We start from the raw sequence: 17,117 nt of genomic DNA on the forward strand, positions 1-17,117 counted from the left end.
TGCATTTTATACTCTACAAGGTAATCAAATCCTACAATTTCACTTAAAAAAATTAAAGTTTCCATCCAAATAGACTTCCATTTTAAAAAATATTCTCAAAATGTCTAAAGAAGCCAGTATTTAAAAATGTTCAATGCAGAGCTATTTCATCATAAATCTGTCTTTATTCATCTGTTGACGTTGCTTGCCAACACCAACGTATACATGAATACAGTCTTCTGAGTTTGTTAATATAGCAAACTGCAAATTTATGAAATGGCATAAATTACAATGATTAACAATAAAAAAGAAAGATAACTCATTTTCATCTGTTCAGCAAACAACTGTGATCCTGATTCTGAGGAAGATGTGAAACAAGTATGTTAAACCTTTCTTAACTGAGAATGGGAAAAGTCAAATTTGACTGTTTATACATTACATAACACAAATGTAGGCAATACAGGCCCCTTCTTAGCAGTTTGGGGAGATATCAGGTGCCAAAAAAGATATATGGAGTCTTTCATGAACTTACTTTAAATGTATGGTACATAACTTTTCTATTAGTGGTGTATTAAGTGATGGTACTGGTAAACATTCACAGACAAACCTGCAGTAGTGAGAGGCATGTCTGAAACTGAGATGGGGTGGTAAGTTCATTAGACAAACAGAACTAAAGCCACAAGCCTCTGTGGTATTTGCTCATGTTCAGTCATAGTGAAGGCTCTTGAAGTTGAAGCGCTTCCTGTCTGTAAAGCCCGTCATCTACAACAAAACAACAAAGATGGAAAAAAAAAAACACATTAGACAACAATACATCACAAGAAAACTAGATCAAAACAACTGATAATAGTTGAGCAAAATCATTCTGATAGATTAGTACAGATATAATCTGGATAAATAATCCGACAGATTATTTACAGGTCAAAAAGCCAACAGGCCATGATGTGGAAACCACAATTTTCATTTTTTAAAAATGATGCATTTGTGACCGCAGGTTGTGCAGGTCATGTTTCAGTACCACACACTGAACCATAATCAGGACGTACTCTCACCTGACTGGGGTCTCTGGTGAAGTACCTCTTCTCTATAACCTATGAAAGTGTTAGAATGACATTAAACAATCACCAAAAACATTCACTTCTGTTTTATATGTTACATGCTATAACGTGAGGTGGATATGAATATGCCACCTGATGACTGACACACTGATCTGTGATAGTTGTAAGAAGGTTTTGGCCGTTCAGGGGTACATGCAGGGTGTTGTAAGGAAAAACAGTCCCTAAAGATAACATATTTGTACTTTTCATATATTTTTTCCTGAAGTATATTATAAAAAAAAAAAATCAGAGGACATGAGCAGATTTACTAGCTTTACTGGGCAAAATGGCAATATTTATTGCTGTGATAAATCACAATATGTCACAATGTGCTTTTCTGACCATATCATGGAGATTGTCAGTACTTAAAACCATTTCCCAACTGCATGTTTGATTAAAAAGAGAACATGGTTAGTCCAGTTTCATTCAGTGGATTCAGTGGGGCATAGTAAGTTGAATACAAATGATACTGGTGTTGAATACAAATCAACATGTTGAATACAAATAATTGAATTCATCGTTTTTGATAGTATTTTAAAAATACAGGCTTATTTTGTCTAAATAAAATTAAGTAAATATCATGACATATTGTGTACTGTAAAAAACCTCCTGAAGGAAACATGGGTGATATGACATTTTGCCCTATCACCCACCTTTAATTTGCATTGTAGACATCATAACCCACTGTTCCTATAATCACCATTTCACATCAAACCACTTTGAATGTCTTTGTTTATATCTCAACCTTTGAATTATAGAATTCTACAAGATTAAAGAGAGAATATTTGCTACCTAACTTTCACATAGCACTTTTTGAAACAGCATGTGTGACCTACAGAACTGCCAGTGACAGTGTTATAGTTTTAGTATGTATCTTACTTTGTCAAAAAATCTGCTCAGTTTCACAGCATTAGATGATCCAGCAGCAAAATAACGTGGGTTTGTGCAGTCCTAAATATAAGTCACAGGTAAGAAAAAACAACACAATAAATAATCATGAAAAAGAAAGGATAAGAAAAGCAATTAATTTCACTTTGTACAAAAAACTAGCCCATCAAATGAGTTCTTATGAAATGTGAATCTTTGCTGTTTCTGTTCCTCTCTTATGATACAAAAATGTGTGAAACACCAACCAGGTTGATCTCCTCTGCATTGAAGTCTTCTGACAGGAAGGCTGTGCGGGTCAGGACGTCATTACGTTTGTTTTCAGGTATCTGGTCATATTTGGTGCCAATAAGCAGAAGAGGGATGGGGTTCTCTGCAAACTGCTCTCTGTCATAATCCCTGTCTCCACAGAAAAGCAGACATTTCATGTATCATATACATCAAGTTGCCAGTTTATTAGGTACACTTACCTGGTACCTACACTCATTAGGCATTTTATCAGGTCCACCTACCACATTCAAGCACTTTGTCTGTATACAATTACTGACTGTACCTTCTATGTTGCTGCACAATTTATCAGCCCTCCCTCAACTCCGCCCACTACATGACCACCACTGACAGTGATATATAGTACTGTTTTAGTATTATTAGTATTAGTATTATTAGCTCCTTTTCTAGCCTTGATGGCTGCCTCTCATTGCAACCCCCCTAAAGCAGGGATTGTAAACGGTTTAGAACAGTTTGGTAATTTTCCTATTTAAATGCACCTGATTTAACAGTTAACTGCCAGAAAAATCATCAAATTGTGCTGGATAGATTAGGGCTGAACAATTTGAGGAATAGATCTGACTGCGTTTTTGCTGATCAGTATTCTGATTTGTAATTTAAATGTGATTATTTTTTATAAATTAAGTACCAGCATATCGATTTTTTAAAACTTGAATGCTGAAGTGTGCTAGACCGCCAGTTTACAAGCTTTGCCTTATTCGGTTAAACATCCCCACTAAAAACTTGTTAAGATAGAATTAAAGTTCCTCTTGCGATTTGAAATTTGTACTCTTTTAAATTGTGGTTTCAATATAAAAGCGATAAGTCATTCATGCCTTGGATAGATCCCCTCAAACACATCACAAACAGTCCCTAAACATCTGACTATGATGTACATCTGACTATGATGTACATCTGAGCAATTCTATATGACTGTATCAGGCACAGAAGTCTTGCTAAAGTTTTAAACACATCACTGTCATTGCTGATTTGTGAATAGTCCAACCAAAACATCCAGCCAACAGTGGTCCTGTGATCAGAAACTGACCACTGATGAAGAGCTCAAGAATGAACCCAAAGTGTACAGAAAAAGTAAAGATATAGTTGTCTAACTCCACACCTACAAAGTAGACCAATAAATTTGGCACAAGGTCTAACCACAAAGTTGCCAGTAAATGTAGTTAGTGGGTAAAAAACACATCAGTGTCACTGCTGTGCTGAGAATAGTCCACAACCCAAATAATATGTATTATTCCACATCAGCTCCTATAAGAGCTGATGAAGGATGTGTGCCTTGTTATAGCATCTTAGATTAGCTGGACAACCACCTCTATTCTATTCTATTCTATTCTATCATACTTTACAGACCCAGACACTGAGCAAATCATATAATCATACTTACCATTCTTAGACAACAAGTCACTCCCTACTGAAAAGCCCATAAGATTAGTCAACTGCTTAATCATAATTGTTAGAGCAGGGCTACAGTAAATTAATTATATCTTTCTTTTCCACTTAACATTGACTGAGGCTGCCTTACCCATTGGACACGATGACCCCTGTAGGAGAGGAGTCTTTATTTAATGCCTCCATTGACCAGCGATACAGATTCTGGGAGGACTTCTTGTTGGTCAGATCATGGACTAGAATAATGCCTGTAAAAAACACAATTGAAGAACAAAAAAATAAACTATTATTGGAGGACCAGGTTATTTTGTAATACACACACCATTCAAATTTAGTGGCTACATGAGATATTAGCTATGTATTGCAATTGTGGTGAACCCCTAACGTAACAAAGACTAAATGTGAATGTCTTGACTCACCAAAACAGTGACGAAATGTTCATCTCCAATCATACATGTGACTGGTCAGGATGTCCACAGCTCACAATAAAAACGTGACTTGTAGATCATTTTAGAGTGCTGATTTGCATATTGCATTGCAGAATATGTGCCAAAATGAAAAACAAACCCTCTATTACATTGTTTTCTCATCATGCGACTCCTTAACTGAAAAACAATGCATGAGCATTTGCATTTTAAATACAAAGTGCTGAATTCATGTCAGAATTCACTATATTGTTTTATACTATGCAGTACTTAAAACAATGTTAAATCAATGTAATGGATCTTTTACTCTTCACTGTGCCATGTTTTCAGCATGTACAGTTTAGATACAATCTCATATGTGCACTGCATTTCACTGTTTTGGTTGCATTTCAATGAGACAAAGTACAAAAAGAGGTCAAGTGCCATGAAAACAATGTAACAGGGGCTTTGCTTTTCATTTTGGCACATATTCTGCATGTAATGTGTGCACTGCATTTCACTGTTTTCACTGTTATGGTTGCATTTTAATGAGAAAAATCAGTTTAAAGTACTGTAGGGTGGAAAACAATATAGCTGTGCATTAATTAAATTTTAAAGTGTAGGTGCAAAATACAGAGGGTCCTGGGGGGTCCAGGACCTCCTAATTAATCTTTTGGACCCTACAAAATTCTGGGGGTCCTTAAAAAAATATTATGACATTATGCTGTCTGTTAGACACTCAAATACAAATTCGGGTAAAGCTTATTGTTTAGCTGCTTCACCCACAATCAGCGATCTTGTGTCTTTGGCATTCCTGACTAAATAAAGATGCAGAACTGGTCTGCCTCAGGGTGGCGCTGTAGCAAACTGAATCACCCTCTGGGTTCTTCATAGCCTAGCAGCTGTTACTATGCCTGGGATACACAATATGGCATAGCATATTTGTAAATCTGAAAACTTCTCCAATTTTCCATGAGTTTAGTGGAAAGAGTGAACTGTTACTCACTCTTTTTTAAACCTTTTTTACTCTCATTTACTCATTCTTTTTAACAAATTGTTATTGTTGATCTCAGTTAATGTGTGGACCGCATTGCCAACCTAGAAAAGAGCATTTCCAGGAGAAGAGTTGTTAAACCAAACGTTTTACTGCCCTTGAAGTTAGCATTAGCACCACTATGGTGAGTGATTTAGCAGCAGACCAACCAACAATGGACCCCTCGAATACCAGGGGGCATTTTGCACACTTAGTGGATTGTATTTTGGCATGTTTTTGGCAAGTTTTTAATTTTGCCATGTATTCTGCATGTCACCATGAAAAAGTAATGTTATGTGTGCACTGCATTTCACGTTTTTCCACTGAAGTGACTGTTTTTCTCTTTGGCACAAATTCCTATCCATACTGGAGATCCACTGCTCTACAAAGGTTAGTGTGTTCCCTGCACAAGAGAACCTCTGTATGTTCCACTGTGTTGTGATGTGCGACAGTTGTAAAAGTGGACCACCTCTAGAATATGCTGCTGTGTTTTTTTACTCATCGTTATATTGTCTGAATATAACATTTTGATACTTTACCATTAACCGAATTGTAGAAAACCGCTCTGGTACTTTTAACACTACTGGCACTTCCAACAGACCCTCCAACATCCCACAGTTCAATGTAATAGGTCTTCTCCTCAGGGGTGCCCTCTTTATAGTCATGAACCTGCATGGCACAAGCATATTACTGGTAAGAGATTTTGTATTATTTCGTTTTTTATATGTATACAACATGTATACAATAGTTTGATGTATTTGTATGTTTTTTGTATATTGTTTTGTTCAGTTTGAAGATAAACATGTACTGAAATAATTGTTTCTCAATAAAGTTTGTTATAAAAAGCAAAACCGTTAGCATGAATGTGTGTGTGTATTCGACATGACAGTCGTATTTACAACTGGACAGATGCACATTCAACACATATTAACCTTACCCTAACGTCCACAGAACAGCCCACTGTCCATGAAGGATTTCCTAACACTTGGTTTTGGCACAGCAGATGAACTAAAGATGATTTTCCAACGCCTGCAAGCACACCGTCAGTATAAAGTCAGACAAGAAATCAAGACCGCAGCAAAGTACACCTTGACTATTATTACATGTCAAAACACAGTTGGCTTCTTAGCATTTAGTTTGAGCTAGCCGAGTAGTTTCTTACTGGACGACGACAATCTAGAAGATCATGTAATAAAACACGATGTGCTTATAATGAAGAATTAAAGCTATTTTACGTGTCTTACCAGAATCTCCCAAGACCAACACTTTGACTCTGTCAAGGGATGCCATTGTCATTTCCTATATCACTTGCAACGTTGTGCAGGCAAATAAAAGGACTTCCCCTTAGCAATCTCGAGCAAAATAAAAGTTGAGTTAACCGAAGAATTTAAGCATTTATTCCATACTGTATAGCAACAATTTCGTTGTTATTTTGATTTTATTTTGGATCAGTTATCCACGGTGCATAGTAGATATACATTATTATTTTGTGTGTCTAATTTCAGTCCTATTGATTCTGATGCCTTTCGAGACTTTTATCTCGTTTCCAGCCAGTCGGTAAGAAGACAGGAGGCGTGTCCTGAGTGCGAACAGGAAGAGGTCACTGCGAGACAACACACAGAAAGCCGGTGTGTTTTACCTCACTTCTGGAAGAAAGCAAGACCTATGGCCGTGGGAGGGATGAAACTATCGAGTATATGCTGTCTGCTCTTGTATTTAATTGCGACAGTGCTGGCAGGGTAGGTGGTGGTAGTATTTTATTCGCCGGTTTTGTGTTACTCCGCTGTATAAAGCGAGTCGCTGAGCTGGTACACATGTTCCTCTGTGATTGGTCTGCGCCGCTCCACTATCCTTACATGTGAGCTACAGTGGAGGGGGATCTAAACCATTACCCAGCTCTTAATCACTCTCTGGTAAACACATGCGACAGCTCAAAATGATCAAAATGTTTTTTTCTTTATCTAAGAGTAACGTAGGCTGGCCTGTCTAAATGTAGTTTGACGGTGAGTTTGGTGGTAAAGCAGCGTATGTTAACGTTAGCTGGTTGGATTACATAGTTGAACGGTCGTATCCTGTGTATCCCATTCTTCCCCAGATAACCTGTTAAACAGGATGTACAAAAATACTTTTGTCCCCCATCGTGTAGTGATTTTCACCGTTTCACGAGCACAGTTTGTAATGTTTTTATCCCTTCAGGAGAGATTTCTACAAGATCCTTGGGGTTAGCAGATCAGCATCTATTAAAGACATCAAGAAAGCTTACAGAAAGTTGGCACTGCAGCTTCATCCTGACCGAAACCCAGATGACCCTAATGCCCAGGACAAATTTGCAGACCTCGGAGCAGCATACGAGGTGTGTTGGCCTGCTAGGCTACCCTGACATTAGGTGCTATAACAGGTGTGCTTTTAAAATGGTTTGGTGCATTAATGTGTGCATTATCGTTGAATTGTACCGCCTGTAAAGTTCAGAACATTCCGCAGTTACTAAACATAAAACCTTTTTAACGTTATGCGGCCAAAACAGGGCAGATAAGTCTATTTTTATGTCACTGCACTAAACATCCAACGAGCCTTCTGTGACAGTCATGATTTCGTTGGTGGGGAAACCACGGAGGAATTTGATTGGTGGAGAGAAATGTGTGGCTCATTCTGATTGGCTCAAACGCCAGCTGACCGGTAACGTTACGCCCGAAAATACGACGTGGATCTTCAGCGGCGTTAGTAAAGCTGTTTGAAAAGTACTGAGTAAATGAATGCAAATTAAAACACAGCAAGAAAACAGATCACATTTAGACGGTTTATTACCTCACCAAACGTGTAAATATAGGAATAAACACGTATTAGACTGTTCTAAAATGACTAAACGTGTTTTGATGAGGAAGAACAGCAATCTCAAACGATTTTATGAGTGAAATAACTTAAGTAAGCTGTTCTTGGTTGAACTCAGGTGCTCTCCGATGAGGAGAAAAGGAAACAGTATGATGCTTACGGAGAGGAAGGACTGAAGGAAGGCCATCATAGCTCACACAGTGATATCTTTTCCAGGTAAGCATATAAACATCATTTCATTAAAACATGGATTGCAAAATTTTTGGAATTTCTTTGAATTTTGAAGAATGTTGTCAAGCCTGGTTGGGAAATTTATTACATTTTATTTATATATTTGTAGTCATTGATTAGTATCCATGACAAATATACATGTCTGTATGAAACATCTGTGATAATGCATAATATTATTTAATTCAATTATTCATTATTCCTTTTTTACTCTTGGTTTTACTTTGCTAAATTGTCAATCATTGTGTCTAATGTAATAATTAGAGTCTAATATTAATATCTAATTGATATCTAATAGGTCTAGAGTTACGTTATACTTCATTGCTTTAAGGACCGTTTGAGAAACGTTGAATATATCACTGCCTAATTTTAACACTTGTGTTTACATATCTCTGTCTTGACACCCAAATGTTTCTTTTTGTCTTTGGTGCAGCTTCTTTGGTGATTTTGGGTTTATGTTTGGTGGAAACAGGCAGCAACAGGACCGGAACATTCCGAGAGGAAATGACATCATACTGGACCTTGAAGTTACGCTGGAGGAGGTTTATTCTGGAAATTTTGTAGAAGTAAGTAATAGCTGAACAAGCTGTGTGTGCGTGCGTGCGCGTGTGTGTGTGTGTGTGTTTGTGTTTATTGGAACATTTTTCTTCTCTTTGATAAGGTGGTACATTTCGTTTTGTTATTTCATAAGTGTGTCAGCTTTGCGTGTAAAGTGTGCAATATCTGGACTTCTAGTTAAGAAAAGCTGATTTCAAATCATGTCTTTATTTCTTTTACCAATAGCATGTAAATTTTATAATATAAATATTTCCAAAAATGGAAAAATGACCACTCTGATAGAAAATTATTATACCAAATAATGGTATTTGGATGAAGGAATTGATTAATAGCTGATTAATTAAATAATCTACTTGAAGTCTACTTGTTGTGAATAGGCCCAACAATAAAATTTGAACTGAACAATAATATATTTTGCTGCTGTCAGAACAAAACCTTGTATCTCCGAAATGGTAACTTTACAGGAGAAGGAAAAAACTTACTTTACTTTCTTTCAGTGTAATTTTGGGCCATTTCTTTTGGTGCATTCATCATAAAATCTGCACACAGTGTAAAGAGCAACAGACATGTTTTTCAAAAACTGAAAAACGAAAAAAATTGAGACAGAAGTTTTTTTCCGACAGCAGCGATGTGTGTGTGTGTATATATATATATATATATATATATATATATATATATATATATATATATATATATATATATATATATATATATATATTGTATGTATATGTATGTATACACCGTGTTCCAAACTATTATGCAAATTGGATTTAAGTGTCATAAAGATTTAATTTTTTGTTTTTCAATTAAACTCATGGATGCTATTGTGTCTCAGGGCTCTTTGGATCACTGAAATCAATCTCAGACACCTGTGATAATTAGTTTGCCAGGTGAGCCCAATTAAAGGAAAACTACTTAAGAAGTACGTTCCACATTATTAAGCAGGCCACAGGTTTCAAGCAATATGGGAAAGAAAAAGGATCTCTCTGCTGCCGAAAAGCGTCAAATAGTGCAATGCCTTGGACAAGGTATGAAAACATTAGATATTTCAGGAAACTTAAGCGTGATCATCGTACTGTGAAGAGATTTGTGGCTGATTCAGAGCACAGACGGGTTCGTGCAGATAAAGGCATAATGTGGAAGGTTTCTGCCAGACAAATTCATCAGATTAAGAGAGCAGCTGCTAAAATGCCATTACAAAGCAGCAAACTGGTATTTGAAGCTGCTGGTGCCTCCAGAGGCTTGGAGTTGTGCATAAACCTTCTATTCGGCCACCCCTAACCAGTGCTCACAAGCAGAAACAGTTGCAGTGGGCCCAGGCATACATGAAGACTAATTTTCAAACAGTCTTGTTTACTGATGAGTGCCGTGCAACCCTGGAAGGTCCAGATGGATGGGGTAGTGGATGGTGGATGGTTGGTGGATGGCCATCATGTACCAACAAGGCTGTGACATCAGCAAGGAGGTGGCGGAGTTTTTTTGGACCGGAATCATGGGGAGAGAGCTGGTAGGCCCCTTTAGTGTCCCTGAAGGTGTGAAAATGACTTCGGCAAAGTATATAGAGTTTCTGACTGACCACTTGGAGTATCCTCAAGCAAAAGATCTATGAGGGTGGGAGGCAGTTCGCATCAAAACTGCAGCTCTGGGAGGCTATTCTGACATCCTGCAAAGAAATTCAAGCAGAAACTCTCCAAAAACTCACAAATTCAATGGATGCAAGAATTGTGAATGTGATATCAAAGAAGGGGTCCTATGTTAACATGTAACTTGGCCTGTTAAGATGTTTTTGATTTGAAATAGCTTTTGATTTCAGTAAATGTAAACTCTTAATGCTGCAAATTCAACAAATGACCATTTTCAGTTCTTTACAACCTATAAAATGTGTTGAAACCATTGTGCATAATAATTTGGAACAGTGCATTTTGGGTTTTTTTATTTTTGAAAAAATGCTGTTATCATTAGAAGGTTTGTTCAATAAAATTTGATTTATACTCTAACGGTTAATGACTTTAAAATTATACTGGCTGTCATTTGCATTGACATTTAGGAAAATCAGAGAAAAATATCATTTGCAAAAAAATTTGGAACACGATATATACGTACACATATGTACAGCACACAGCTGCTTGCTGAACATAGGCAAATATATGGCTTTATTATACGGCTTTATAATGTTTGATATATGGACCCAGATGTCAAGGCACTCTCTTTTCTCAGCTGCCATTTTGTAATGAATTATTTATCCAGCTCTTGCTGTAGAATAGAATGGTATCTATGCTTCTCAATCACAAATTCATCACCAGTTTATGCTATGGTCCAGTTTAGCTTTGTTTGGATCACATAATAATGATGGGATTTGGGGGTTTGAGTGCTTTGTTACAGCCAAGACACTATCTGTGTTGTATACCCTCTTTTTGCATGACTGTGTGGGCACCTTCAGAACAAAATTACAGAAGTTCTGCAAAAGACTGACAATAAGCATGTGATGCTCTCCAATTTTAAAATCTGTTTAGATTATAAAAGGGGTACACCTGGCTTTAGTGGTGTTACAGCAGGGAAACCATTAAAATGTGCTATGTTGTATCCTCTTGTACTGGATGCCCTGTTCTACTTTATCTGTGTTTCTTCTTTATCACATCTTTTCTTCTCTCACATTCGCTCCTCTTTCACTATGTAGGTAGTGCGAAACAAGCCTGTCGCTAAAGAGGCTCCAGGCAAAAGGAAATGCAACTGCCGCCAGGAAATGAGAACTACACAGCTGGGACCGGGCCGCTTCCAGATGACACAAGAAGTAGTCTGTGATGAATGCCCAAACATTAAGTAAGTCTAACTTCCACCTTTCACAGCTAATGATTTTTTGATGTGAGACTTCAGTTTGATGTAAATCTTTAATTTGCTAAGAGACTGGATTAAATGGCATTCCTAACTTTATGCAGGCTTGTGAATGAAGAGAGGACACTAGAGGTGGAAATTGAGCAGGGAGTGAGAGATGAGATGGAGTATCCCTTCATTGGTGAAGGTACAGACACTGAAGATTTTATCATACTCCCATGATTGGGATGCCATTTGTGTCCTACTGATATTATACTTTGTATATGTATGTAAAGATAAAGGACATTGTAAACATAGATAGATATAATAAGAGTCCTTTACAACCACTGATGTGCATGTTTCAGATAAATAAAACATTAATAAAAAAAAATCTACATCACTTAGAAAACTGCTTTTTGCCCATCCCAGCTCACTATAATTACACATTACCGTGGAATATAACCATTAAGATATTTAATAATGTAATATTTTTGCATTAATTTGTGCATCGATTTAAATTTCAAGCTCAAAGCTTTTAACGAGTCATCCATTATTGGTAATGAAAATGTACATTTTAGTTTTGACTAAAATGAGGTTACTCTGAAAGCTTAACCTTGTTATCCAAATTATAGATTGAAAGTATATTATTTATTTTAAACCATATATATTTTATTTAAAGTGTTAATGTCATTAATGTTCTTATTCCATTAGCATGGATTCTAATAAACCACATTGTGTGTTTTTGCTAATTCTGTGCTCAACTCAACCCTGTTACTTTCAGTCCTGTTACTCTTTTAAGGTACTAAGAAGCCATGTAAAGGGAAAGAAAGATATTGTTGAGATGGGTTATTACATTTTTTTGAATGGTTAAATGCATGTTGTCCTAGATTTAATGCATCCTAATTATTTTTTTTTTTTGTGCAGGTGAACCACACATTGATGGAGAACCTGGAGATCTTCGCTTCCGCATCAAAGTCTTAAAGTAAGTAGGGATAGGAGGGTTATCAGCTTTAATGATATACTACAGTTTAAACCCCCAATTACTATAATACTACTTCAAATTGTATCAATTCACGTAACCATGTGTGATTATTATCTTTTTAAAAGAGTAATGTTGGAAGTAAATAGTACTGATGGGCTATTAGTGAATGAGTCGGCTCTTTGAGCGCCCTTTCCTGGTCCTGAGATCTATCACTGTGAAAAGTTCAGATCCAGCATACCTGGCTCTAATATTCAGATGCCTCTCAAGGCCTTTATTACCTTAATGAGGTGGTTTTGATTAGGTTTGAAGCTAAACTCTGCAGAGTGGTAGATTTTTAGGACTATGATTAGGCACCCCTGGAATATCCTGTGACCCCTACCTCTTGAAATTAGTCCAGTTAAAAGCATATATTTTTTAAAATATATGGCATTTTTTGTTGATTAGTTCCTTATAAGGTGGATTAAGGATAAGAGTAATTAAATGGTAGATAATATTGCTAACTTGGCTAATTTTTTGAGCTGAAAGATCTCTTCTTTGAAGAGCTGAGCCAAATGATCTGACTTATTGAAAAGAGCCAGAATGCCCATTACTAGTAAATAAACCCACTGCAACATGTTTACATAATGTGGTTATAATATGTGTAGTGGTGCTGGGGATAATTGCATAATTAAAATCGCATTTTTTCAGTGACTTTTCTGTATGTTTTAAGTATATTGTCTACTCTTATATGGTACAGATCATAAAAGATCAAGAGGGGAATTCATAAAAACAGCTATTTGATCTGAAAAATCCAAATATAGTCTTATACAAAAGTTTGGGCGTCCTGGTCAAATTATATTTTTTGTTGATTTTTGAAGTGAAAATAAGTTATTATGTCCTCTGCAGGGAACAAATTTTCTATAGTGATCTATAGTCAATAGAGCACAATTTTTATTTATTTGCTGAGCTTAAAAAATGTATAAACAAATAAACATAAGAAACATGTAAGATGTAAAATGTGCCATAACATTTGCAAAGGCCAAATTTAATGTTTTACTTTTTTCAAATATGTTAAATCAAGCAAAGAAACAGTAACAGGGCATAAAAATGTGCAGAAGTGGGTTCACTGTAGAGGATGCGTTTCACTCAGAAAATAAGGCGTGTAAAACCTTTCCGAACAACTGTAAATCAAGGCTGTTTTGGGAATCATGTTGTTAAGCTTTTACCTGTTGCTTTGTAGGCCCTTTCTTAAAATTCTTTCAGTATTTCCGGTGAAGATAGCACTCTGTGATTGAAGAGATGTATGTCCTAGAGTCTAATTACTCTGTATGTTTTGTACTCTAGGCACCCACTGTTTGAGCGCAGAGGTGATGACCTGTACACAAATGTCACCATCACTCTGGTAGAGGCTCTGGTTGGCTTTGAAATGTACATCACGCATTTGGATGGTCACAAGGCAAGTGTCATTATCATCACTCAGGCTATTCACACTTATGTCTAGTATTCTGGTGTTATATAAGTTGCCAAAAATAATAAATTATGCTGCTTCTTGTTTTTGCAGGTTCACATTGTTAGGGATAAAATTACCAAGCCTGGAGCCCGAATCTGGAAGAAAGGAGAAGGACTTCCCAACTTTGATAACAACAATATCCGTGGATCACTAATAATAACATTTGATGTAGACTTCCCCAAGGAACAACTTGATGACCAACAGAAAGATGGTATGGGCAAAGCAAGGAAGTTTCTTGATTTACACTGTATGGCCAAGAGCATGTGGATATCACACCTAAATGACCTTGCTGCACATGCCATTCCAAAACGATGGGCATTAATAAGGAGTTTGGAAAGGTTTTTTCTCACAAGTCTTTAGAGAGTGTTTCAGTCAAAAGAGCATTTCTGAGGTTAGGCACTGATGTTTGATTAGAAGGCCTGACTCACAGTTCACACCCCAGTTCATCGACTCACTGGGATCGAGGTCAGGGCTGTGTGTAGGTCACTGGAGTCGTACTGAAACCAAAGTGTTGCCACAAAGTTGGAAGCATGTAATTGTCTAAAATGTCTTTGTATGCTGTAATATTAACATTATCACATTATTACCCTTCACTGGAACTAAGGGGCCCAAACCCTGAAAAAACAACCCAAGGAGGTTCCCACAAGGAAAAAAAACAGCCCCATTATCCTTTACACTATTCCAGCTGAGGCTTGGCATCTGAGTAGTGGTCTTAGACTTGTATGCAGGTGCTCAGCCATGGAAACCCATTTCAGGAAGCTGAGTTCTTGTGCTTATGTTTCCAGAGGCAGTTTGGAACTGGCAGTTTGGTAGTGAGTGATGCAGCAGAGCATAGGCAATTTTTATGGGCTACACACTTCAGCACATGGCTGAGCTGTTGTTGCTCCTGGATGCTTCTATTTCACAATAAACGGATTTACAGTTGACTGGCGCAGATCCTGAAAAGGCAGAAATTTCATGAACTGACTTGTGGCAAAGGTGGCATCCTATGACAGTGCCTTGTTTAAAGTCAATGAGCTCTTCAGTTCGACCCATTGTATTAGCAGTGTTTGTGTATGGAGACTGCATGGTTATGTGCTTGATTTTATACACCTGTTAGCAATGGGTGTGGCTGAAATACCTGAACTCAGTAATTAGGAGGTCCAAATACATTTGGCCATATAGTGTAGATGTTAGAAAATTTGTATGTTACAAATGACGGTGCTTAAATTTGTTTGTAGTTACATTATACATCATACAACTACAATTCTACTTGTACTCCTGTTTCTTTCACAGTTTGTTTTTGTTACAGTAGTCATACAGGTAATGCTTCTGTTTCTGTGTGCAGGTATAAGGCAGCTGTTGAAGCAGACTCCATCTCAGAAGGTTTATAACGGCCTACAGGGATACTGACACCAGCCGACAAAATCAGGACTGATTAAACTGTCCCGTTCCATAGACCACACACAAACATGCTCACTGGCACGCACAGAGAAACAAGCATCAAGGGTTTATTTATTTTTTGTAGACTGTACTCAGGATAGGTTGACTGTATGTATGGATTTTTATTTTTTGATTTGGGATTTTTTTTTTTACCTTTTTTTTTCTCCTCTTTGAGGTGTGGTTTTTGAACGCAATTTTATTATCAATTTTTTCATGCCCAAATTATTTTTCTTTCTTTTTTGAATAACACTTTCAATGCCTTTCTGATTACAATTTAAATGTTAGTGCATTACAGTTTAAGTGGACATTTAACTGATTTTTCCATGTCGGTCAGCCTGGACCGCAACAACAGAGGGAAATGAAATAGACTGAGGCTTCATATCAGAGGACACTATAGAAATACCTGCCTCTGTACTGTTCATCTTCAAGGCCGAGTATTTCTCTTTTCCTAGATTTTCAGAATGTATGTTTATTTGTAGATTTTTATCCTAACTGTTTCACCTTTGACTATTGTTTTGTTTTCTCTTCTTGGTCAAACCCGTTCATCGTCTCACTTTTCTATCTCATTTTTGCTCTTGGTCGTCTTTTCCTTAAGAGGCATTTTCGTAGTTGTGGGGATCAGACTGCTGGGGGTTTTTAACATGTTGGACATCGCCCCTCTCTCTACGACCCTTCTGATGTTCAAATCTCTGCGTCTCCTCCTGTTAACAGTCACCTGCTACATCAAGCCGGTATGACTTCACCAGTGAGAAAGGGACTAGTGCACTAAAATTGCCCAGGTGCCCAATGGGAGGAAAGTGTATGAGAGTTTGTGATTTTCAAATGAAGACCTCAATTAAAAGTTTCTAATGGTGTTTCAAACTGGCTTTCTATGAAACATTTTACTACATGTGTCCATTGGATGTTTTTCAATGTTTGTCCACCTATCAAGAACGGGACTAGGGTCATTCAAGTTAGTTTGACTGCATAGACAAGCAGCAATGGGTTAATAACCCTAAAATGGCAAATGTAGGCTAATTATATGCATACTTATTTTGTAGACTTGCAAAGTGCCTTAAAATTGTGTAGACAGTAAATGCAACATAGGAGACCAGAATGCCACATCGATGGCACCTAACATTTGAAGCAAAACTACAGAGGAGGGAGTAGCATTTACTGGCGAACTTTTAAAATGACAGTTGGCCACAAAAAATGTCAAATTGACACAATCTTCTCCTTTTTTTTTTTACAAATGTAGATGTTGAACCTAGACATGTTTCATGTCTAAAGTGTGGCTATTGTAGCTAACAAGTAATGGTCCAGTTTAGCATCATGCATACTGCATTCCTAAATCATCTTACATTTGCCTTAAAGTTGCTAGTTAATCTCATATATATATATATATACTTTTGTCCATTTTCATAGAAATCCATGTATCATATATTGTATATCAAGTCCTTTTGAGATTACTTGATGATCTGATGCAGTTTGAGGCAAGTGTGTGGTGAAGTATACAGTTTGCACAGTGCTAAACTGGTTCCTATAAGCTTTTATTACTTGTTAAGTAGTCTTGTAATGCTAGGGGAAACCTAAAGAAGCGCTCTTCACAAGCCAAGTGGTGTCACCACTAACACTATGTAGTGTGCTCACACTAGGGCCAATAGTGTGGGAGGGCCCATGATGACCAGACACTTGAACATATCAGCCCATTATCGATCCTCCAACTAACTTTACTGTTATCACTATG

At 37.0% G+C, this 17,117-nt stretch overlaps 2 protein-coding genes across 2 annotated transcripts; one reads left to right on the forward strand and one right to left on the reverse strand.

Annotated features, from left to right (window-relative positions):
• Positions 1 to 144: 144 nt before the first annotated feature.
• Positions 145 to 6,439, reverse strand: rabl3 (RAB, member of RAS oncogene family-like 3). Its single transcript, XM_036575662.1, has 8 exons — positions 6,317 to 6,439; positions 6,010 to 6,101; positions 5,612 to 5,741; positions 3,769 to 3,883; positions 2,210 to 2,360; positions 1,956 to 2,027; positions 1,032 to 1,070; positions 145 to 741 (listed from the first exon to the last, which is right to left on the reverse strand). The coding sequence occupies exons 1-8, from the start codon at positions 6,366 to 6,368 to the stop codon at positions 685 to 687; spliced, it is 708 nt and encodes a 235-aa protein (XP_036431555.1). The 5' UTR covers positions 6,369 to 6,439; the 3' UTR covers positions 145 to 684.
• Positions 6,440 to 6,632: 193 nt separating this feature from the next.
• On the forward strand, positions 6,633 to 16,252 carry dnajb11 (DnaJ heat shock protein family (Hsp40) member B11). Its single transcript, XM_036575374.1, has 10 exons — positions 6,633 to 6,811; positions 7,269 to 7,425; positions 8,020 to 8,117; positions 8,563 to 8,695; positions 11,365 to 11,507; positions 11,624 to 11,706; positions 12,423 to 12,480; positions 13,804 to 13,915; positions 14,021 to 14,180; positions 15,297 to 16,252. The coding sequence occupies exons 1-10, from the start codon at positions 6,738 to 6,740 to the stop codon at positions 15,359 to 15,361; spliced, it is 1,083 nt and encodes a 360-aa protein (XP_036431267.1). The 5' UTR covers positions 6,633 to 6,737; the 3' UTR covers positions 15,362 to 16,252.
• Positions 16,253 to 17,117: the final 865 nt, after the last annotated feature.

The sequence above is a fragment of the Colossoma macropomum genome, unplaced genomic scaffold, assembly GCF_904425465.1.
Source record: "Colossoma macropomum unplaced genomic scaffold, Colossoma_macropomum, whole genome shotgun sequence".
Classification (NCBI taxonomy): Eukaryota; Metazoa; Chordata; class Actinopteri; order Characiformes; family Serrasalmidae; genus Colossoma; species Colossoma macropomum.

Coding starts and splice junctions, on each gene's coding strand:
- rabl3 (XM_036575662.1), bottom strand. CDS start 6,368: ATGACAATGGCATCCCTTGACAGAGTCAAAGTGTTGGTCTTGGGAGAT. Junction 2,361..3,768: donor GGGGTCATCGTGTCCAATGG/GTAAGGCAGCCT, acceptor CTGTGGAGACAG/GGATTATGACAGAGAGCAGT. Junction 742..1,031: donor TCACCAGAGACCCCAGTCAG/GTGAGAGTACGT, acceptor GTTTTGTTGTAG/ATGACGGGCTTTACAGACAG.
- dnajb11 (XM_036575374.1), top strand. CDS start 6,738: ATGGCCGTGGGAGGGATGAAACTATCGAGTATATGCTGTCTGCTCTTG. Junction 8,696..11,364: donor ATTCTGGAAATTTTGTAGAA/GTAAGTAATAGC, acceptor TTCACTATGTAG/GTAGTGCGAAACAAGCCTGT. Junction 11,707..12,422: donor GTATCCCTTCATTGGTGAAG/GTACAGACACTG, acceptor TTTTTTGTGCAG/GTGAACCACACATTGATGGA.